The sequence below is a fragment of the Phaethon lepturus genome, unplaced genomic scaffold (genome assembly GCF_000687285.1).
Source record: "Phaethon lepturus isolate BGI_N335 unplaced genomic scaffold, ASM68728v1 scaffold35692, whole genome shotgun sequence".
Taxonomy (NCBI): domain Eukaryota; kingdom Metazoa; phylum Chordata; class Aves; order Phaethontiformes; family Phaethontidae; genus Phaethon; species Phaethon lepturus.
Genome location: NW_010524723.1, coordinates 1,691 through 9,740, shown reverse-complemented (window position 1 = coordinate 9,740; position 8,050 = coordinate 1,691). Strand labels below are relative to the sequence as shown.

At 37.7% G+C, this 8,050-nt stretch overlaps 1 protein-coding gene across 1 annotated transcript in view; it reads left to right on the top strand.

Annotated features, from left to right (window-relative positions):
* Positions 1 to 7,171, top strand: part of TCERG1 (transcription elongation regulator 1) — a gene marked incomplete at its 5' end in the record, with an annotated part of 20,210 nt that extends 13,039 nt beyond the window's left edge. Inside the window, 6 exons of the mRNA XM_010282541.1 lie at positions 1,741 to 1,905; positions 2,742 to 2,924; positions 4,031 to 4,210; positions 5,147 to 5,230; positions 5,479 to 5,579; positions 6,813 to 7,171. Coding sequence (XP_010280843.1) covers positions 1,741 to 1,905; positions 2,742 to 2,924; positions 4,031 to 4,210; positions 5,147 to 5,230; positions 5,479 to 5,579; positions 6,813 to 7,014 — 915 coding nt within the window. The remainder of the gene's footprint in view (positions 1 to 1,740; positions 1,906 to 2,741; positions 2,925 to 4,030; positions 4,211 to 5,146; positions 5,231 to 5,478; positions 5,580 to 6,812) is intronic.
* Positions 7,172 to 8,050: the final 879 nt, after the last annotated feature.

Here is an 8,050-nt window from a genome sequence, read left to right as displayed (position 1 = left end):
ATATATATATATATATATATATGCATATGTGATTTGTGCAGAAACTCTGAAGTACCCTTACTTTATAGACTTCTGTAGTAAGGTCTGGGAATTGTTTGATTTTTAACAAATATTTCTAATGACATGGCTTAGAAAGCTTCATATTTTTGATACTGCATGCATGTTTTAAGATGTTCTGAAACAACATTCTTGATTTTACAATGAATAAACGGTTTGCTTAGCATTTTGTTCAGCTACTTTAAGAAAAAGTGATAGTGCTGTAGATGTAAAGCAACTTCCCACTGGCACTAACCAGTTGTTGTCTAATCTTTGCTTACTATCTTAATCTCTCTGTTGAGATAGTAAAGAAAAAAGCCTATAAAGCCTTTTATGTTTATATGTTAATATTATGAAGAACTAAAATTATCAGTGGGCAAGGCTGCAGAATGTTGGTTCTGATCTTCATTTCAGTCTTGCATTCTGTAACAAAACATGTTTTTAGAGAACCGGGATGTGACAGTTCTCTGGAAAGCCAGAGTTTGTTCGTCTGTCCATCCGCTTGCTTCCCTTACGAACCTCACTGTTTTGTAGCTAAACTGCTTTTGGTGGTTTTCTTTTTTTTTTTAAAGGGATGAAGAGGGGAGATAAATAGCAAAAAATGAATGCCCAGCCCTTCTCCTAGGTTTTTGGGTTTTTTTAGTTAGCGTCCATAGAGACAGATTTTGTTTGGGCCAGCAGGGTTTGGGATGCTGTGAAGGCAGCATGCTTTGCCTTGCGTGTGGAGTCCCTAGGGTCACTCCCTGGCACTCAGCAAGTAAGGCAAACAAGGCCCTCACCTCTCTGCTTCGGAGAGATGGAGGCTTAAATGCCAAGCCAGACTTCTGAGGCAAAAAGTGGTAGAAATAAAAAGGAGGAAATACCTAGGACCCGAAGAGCAGCAGGAACAGGAAGATCATCTACCCCAGAAACAAAAGAGATGTAATAAAGGCACAGCAGTTGATCTTGCAGCTGCTGGTTCTGGGAGAGTGGATGGAAATGTGTTGCTAGTTGTCTTGAGATTAAAAAAACCCTAATATTATTGATTCTCTGCCAGCCCTTTGTGATGGCTGTTGTTATGGACAGAGTACTGATGTGCCATTTCCAATTGAAAAAGTAGACTAAAACATTTCCTTAAACTTTTATATGTATGTCCATATCCATCTTAAATGTAATTTACTTAATTACCATATGTGGGTAATTCTTTATTAGTTAGATCCATCTTAAGACATTGCTGTTTATCAATATTTATCTCTGTTCATTGTACACTTGGAGGATGAATCCCTAAATACTTGGATTTGTCTAGAACCCTGTTTAAAACTGCATAGCTGCCGTAGTATTAATATGCAAAACACTCTAATGTAGAATCAGTAACTTGTTACTTTGAGATATATATATGAAAGCTCAAAAAAGCAGCTTAAATTGGAGTAAAATAATAAAAACTGTATGGTTGAATCATTCTTCAAAGAATATAATTCATCTTAAATGTAGCAGATCTTCTTCATGTATCTGCTTTAGCAAAATTGTCCTAAGGGAAGGTGAATTGTAGATGCAGTTATGTCTAAATTCAGAGTTTTAGTGATTTCTCTAAATTGTAATGGTATGTAGTATTAATATGCTTCCCTCTGTTGGAGGTAAGTTGACTCCTTTTTTCATAAGAGCAAACTGTTGGGTATCAAAGTATCTTTCTCAAGTATTGTCTTTCTGTTGCCATCTGTAAAACAGATCAAAATGGACTTTTTTGAACTACTAGCTAATCACCACCTGGACAGTCAGTCTCGCTGGAGCAAAGTGAAGGACAAAGTAGAGACTGACCCCCGTTACAAAGCAGTGGATAGCTCTTCACAGCGGGAAGACCTTTTCAAACAGTACATCGAAAAAATAGCTAAGGTACGCATGTGACATTTGGAAGTATAACTTTGAATGTTCTGCTGGTCACATCTCTGTTAATGTGTGAAGTAACTAACTAGAAGATAAACTAATGTGCTTTAGTTCCACACTAAAGAGAATTCTATAACATGGTTATTTGTAGAAGTACCCCAGAATGACAGTTTGAAACTTAGTATTATCCCTGATGGCAGTGTTGCTGCAGACGTTCATGGTACGTGTATGCATGCGTGCATACACACACATGGTATTCGGGAGAATTTATCCAGCAGAGCAAGAAAGGCTCCTGTAAAGCCATTGGTTGCAAAAATGTCTGTAAAACTTCAAAAAATACAAACACCACATTGATTGCTTCCTACCAGGATGGGCAGTTTCCTTTGCTGTGACTTTTTGTATCAGCTAAGCTTCCTTCGGGAATGTAGATGGTTCATACACAGTTCCTTCGCTGGTTCTTCTCTCTTAATCCAATATTCCTACCTTTCTCTGCCAGGCAAATAATGGTTGAGCATATAAAACTGGGCTAACAAATAGTGATACTACTCTCCCCCGTCACCCCATTATTCAGAGTTTGTCACCGTACACAAACAACATGTTCCTGAGAATAGTCATTCTGTGATCAGCATTATGACCAAACTTCTCTTCGCCCCGTGTAAACTCTGTAGTGCTTCAACATAGCTGTTGAGGCAAAATGTTGTAATCAATAGATCTCAAATAACTTTGAAGTATTTTGTTCCAAGGTGCCTTTAGTTTGACAACCCTTTAATTTACTTACCTGTCTAATGAAAATATGAAAGATGTTCTGTTGTTTTTACTGAGAAAAGTTTGTTCCTATGTTTCAGAATTTAGATTCTGAAAAAGAAAAGGAGCTGGAAAGACAAGCTCGCATTGAGGCAAGTTTGCGTGAACGAGAAAGGGAAGTCCAGAAAGCTCGTTCAGAGCAAACCAAGGAAATTGATAGAGAACGTGAGCAGCACAAACGGGAAGAAGCTATACAAAACTTCAAAGCGCTTCTGTCTGACATGGTGAGATATGGATAGGCTTTCTCAGCTTGTCAGTGCATTCTTCTTCTAATTGTTGCACCATGTAAAAGCTTTTTGGCATTTGTAGTTAAGTTTTTATAGAAATAGAATCCTGTCATCTTCCCCCTGCTGCCCTCCATTCCCTGTTGGGAGTTTTGCCTTGGTTGGAAGAGAATGCTTTGCATTTAGGCTTTATGTTCTGGCATCTTGCCCAGGAAGTTAGTGGGTAGCATTATTCCTGCTGTGTTTCTCTGGAGTTTCACAGGTGATGGCAGGTTTTCAGTCATGCTACTGTAAACTTCTGTATGTCTGTTGGAAAATGAGGTATTGTTGAGCATTAGGAATAGTCCCTTTATTTTTGCGTGTTCTCTCTTCATGCTCCAGACACAGTGCCCTTAACTGTTTCTCTGCTATGTTGTATGTTTACTTTATTCTTCTGGTCAAGCTAATCTGTGAGAGAGCAGTTCCTGTAAGGTGAATAACCTATTAAAAGGACAGGATTAGCAAAATGAGTTTTCACCAGTATGCGTACTATGCCTTTGCTCCCTGGTGTAAGATACAAAATCCAAACATGTTACTAGTGCTTGGTTCCACATTTCATCACTGAAATCTTTGTAAGGGGCAAGGTATAAACAGCTCATCACTCTGGTCTTGTGGTATAGCTAGTAACATAGAGAAACAGCTCCTCGAAGATGCTCTCTGGGCTAGAACCAAGGCACTGCAAAGCTCCTAGTGGCTCTTTGGAAATAATTATCTCTGAGACTGCCTTTCCAGACCACTTACAGTTAATATAGGATATTATGCACAGAGGAGGAGGGTGTTGGTTTCTTTCTTTTTTTTTTTTTTTTGAGAGAATACTCAGCCAGGTCAGTGGGGTATCTCCATCTGCATTTGAACTGATGCAAAGTAATTCCTTCTGCCACTGCCTGTTTAATATTTGTGGGGAAGCTACTACAGTCTGTTGCTTAAAGGCTGTTTTGTTTTTTTCATCTTTTAATTTGAACCTTAATTTAGAACAAGAGAAATAAAAAAACCTAAGCAGTATATAAGAAATATCAGTGAACTGCAGAAAAAGATGGTTTAAAAAAAACAATCATCTTTTGTCTCAGGTGCGTTCTTCAGATGTGTCATGGTCTGATACCAGAAGGACTCTCCGCAAAGATCATCGATGGGAATCTGGCTCCTTACTAGAAAGAGAAGAAAAAGAGAAGCTCTTTAATGAACACATTGAAGCACTTACCAAAAAGAAGAGGGAACACTTCAGGCAACTTCTGGATGAAACTTCAGCGGTAAGAGCGTTATATATTCAAACTTCAAATCTTTGCCAGCCCGTTGTGATTTATCTTTTTCTGGTTTTCTGTCACATAGGCTGATTTGTTTGCTTTTATTTCCAGGGCACCTTTGCTTCACTACTACCTTTTTCTTTTTCATAACAAAATTTGTGCATTGTTTCCTTACCTGTTAATCTTGAGTGTTATTTTGTTTTAACACACAGTTCATTTACATTTAAACTTCTAATCAGTGATCTTTTTATCTCCTGCAGGGTGTTACATTTCTTCAACACTGAGTTTTTTGATACTCTTTACTATATGGCATCTTGCTCTTTCAGATATACAGTGTTTGTCTTAATGAATATCAGTATATAATCATACCAAGTTCATCTGTTTTGATGTTCTCCTGCTTTATCTTGTGCTACTGAATCTGAACTTCTGTTCTGTGTAATGCTATGGAAATCTATCACCTATTGTGTGTACTGTGGGGCTTTAGTGAGTCTTGCTCTTCTTTAGTTATCTGCCAACTTCGGTCAGCTTTCTTTTAACCCAAAGGTGTTTATCTCATTTTTTAATGCATTAGTTAAAAGTGCTTAGCACATTAGGCAGATTTTTAGTGTGATAGAATAAAATGACAGACATGCAACTCTGAAGCAAGTTTTCTGTAGGTAATTTTTAACAACACATTCATATACATAAATACATACTGGAAAAAGACTTTGGGATGTAAATGATGTTTGTGAGGCCTTTGATCTGAAAATCCCATCTCAAAATACTAAAGAAAAGTAAATATATAAAATCAACTAATTAAAAATACAAATGTACAACACTTAAAAATACAGCAACAACTTGTCAGTGGACTTGAGATATTTAAAATCTTCAGATGTAGTAATATTTACATTCTCTATTCTTAGAATCTTATTTTCTTTTAACTATTTTTGCTTCTTTTGAAAGATAACTTTAACATCAACATGGAAAGAAGTGAAAAAAATCATTAAAGAAGATCCAAGGTGCATTAAATTTTCTTCAAGTGACAGGGTAAGTACTTTGCATCACTGTTGCTAAGTTTCAGTATAATGCAGGACACAGAGTAAGTTAATGGGTGCTGAAGTGGTTCCTGCTTTATGTGAACAGAAGGATTATTGTTTAAGATTTTTTGTAAATTAAAAATGTAAAAGATAGGAAAAATATAATTTACATGTAATTATTGCTTATGTTCAGTATGTTAAGTTGCATGGAGCACTTAATCTGCATTCAGTGTTTTAAACTTACCTTTTTTCTTTCAGAAAAAACAAAGGGAGTTTGAGGAGTACATTAGAGACAAATACATTACTGCCAAAGCTGACTTCCGAACACTATTGAAAGAGACCAAATTTATAACATACAGGTGTGTAGCATATGTCAACAAAGGACTAATCTTTTTATTATGCTTTTCCATATAAATTGCAACAAACTGATGTCTGTTTCTTCTTCTAGCATAAGCTGATGTCTAAGTTACACTTTCACAACCTTTCATAACTTGTCAAAAAAAAAGTTTACAGCAGCTAGAGACCTCTTTTTGCTTTATTTTGACATTTCTGCTGCTGACTAACAAGTAATGAAAATCAAACCAACACAGGTGTGAGGTTCTCTTTCGCTTCGGAATAGTATTCTGTGAGTAGTACCCTGAGCTGTCAGGCCTTAAAATAATTTTGTGCTGAAGGGCCTTCTTTCATGTTTGTATTAGTCCTTGGTTTAGGCTCAGGAGGGATCAACACTGAAGTGAGGACTCTGTTTCAGGACTTTGGAGTAGACAGCAAAGAAATATTGGCTCCATTGAAATTTTATTTAAAAAAAAAACAAAAAATAATTTGCCTGATTTCTGCTGGAGAATTTCATTGAAACGGTGTGTCTTACAGGTGGGTAGATTTACAAAGCAGTTGACTTTTTCGCTCAGTTTCAGGGGTTGGTAAGGCAGATACAGAATCTTGGGTATGGTCCAAAACAAGTTTCCTATCAGAAACATGAGTTCACTTAAAAAGCAGAAGATGAAATTAAGTTCCTTGGATCCTAACGAATTGCATAGCTCCTTTGCAGTCAGCACTGTAGTGTTTTGGAGTTCTGGTTTCAGGTGGTGCTGCTGTCAGTGAGCTGAATGACAGTGCTCTAAGATGGTGTGTGGACACAGTTAATCAGTCAAGCTGGACTGTAGCTGAGAATTACACATCCAAATTCTAATTTGCCTCATTTAGGAGCTGAATTTAAAACTATGATTTTTTTTGTTGTTGTTGTTCCCTCTGGGTTTTAGCATTTGTATAGTTCACGTAGTGCTATACAAGGTCATTGCAGCCAGACATCAGTATTCCATGGTCCTTAATTAATGTACCACAAATGTAGCAACAAGACTTTATTTCCTGTGTGTAAAGTACTCTTGGTGTGCCCAGTCCTAACATAAAGCAGCATCTTTTTAGCTAAGATACCTAGGTCTCTGCACCCTTTCCCTGCTTTGCCTTTCCATTGTCTCTGCCTGTGCTTTCTTATGGTGAGGGCAGCTTCTACGAGCTCAGAGCAGGGAGGGTTCCCGGCGTGTTCTGTGCATCCTGGGACACTCTCAAGTGGTGATTCTTATGCTTGCTCTCAGATCCAAAAAGTTGATCCAGGAGTCAGATCAACATCTGAAAGATGTAGAGAAGATACTACAAAACGACAAGCGATATCTGGTACTTGACTGCGTACCGGAAGAGAGACGCAAACTCATTGTGTCCTACGTAGATGACCTGGACCGTCGAGGCCCGCCTCCACCACCCACAGCTTCAGAGCCTACAAGACGAACAACAAAATAGTTATGAAGTACTCTTAAGCCAAGGGTATCTCTTAAATCAAAAAGCTTGCATGAGCCATCTGTCAGGTTTATACATATACATTACCGTGAATATATTGCAAAACCATCTGAGGAGCAGAGGAAGAAGCAGCATTTGTGAACATAAAATGGTCTCTGAGGGAGGGAAACCATCAACAAAAACCCCACGTTAAAGATATTTATAAAGATATTTTTGGGGCATGACTGACAAAATTCCGAACATGTGGGCTGTGTTCGGAAACTTCAGATCTCAGAGCAATGCAGTATCTGTATATGAGGTGTGGATGTCTGATATTTGGAGGCGTTCTGCTCAGCAGTGTCATACATGTGAGTCTTAAGGATAATCACGCTTGTGGTTTGAACTTGTACTACGTGTGTGCCACCAGCTTCCTAATGGTTACCCACGGTCCCTGGCTGAGGAGGTGAAATGCTGTCTGATAGCTTAAATTATTGATTACTGAAGACCGCGTTCTGGAAACGCAAGTCCCAATTCTCTGCTTGCTTTCACCCTTGTAAATGGAACTAAATCTATTAAAGCCAGAGTTAGAGAGGAGAATTAGGACTAAGAGACCAAATTAAATTTGTTCACAGGTCTGCTTTGTTCCTTACCCTATCCATGAATTAGAAGCAAAATCAGGTTGCTCTGCCCAAGTGAAGATTTGTCGAATAATTTTTACTCGAAGTTGGAAACACTTGGTAAATAACAGTGGTTACTGGAGCAGAACAGGACGGTTGTATAAAAACATTTTTATTTACGATAAAGTGATCTTTACATACTTCTGGATTAGACTGTGGATTTCCCCTCTGGGCAATTCTTGTAAACTATACTCCTGTTTTGAATGTTAAACTTGTGTTTCTAAAGTTTAATTTTGAAACGTTGGGATTGTTCAGTTTATGTATTTGAACTACAATAAACCAACCCTTTTTATATATGGATTGTACAGGCCTAATACCAGTTTTTGTTGGATTTTGTTGGACTTGTGAATTTACAAGTAAAAGCAAACAACTGAAGTCATATT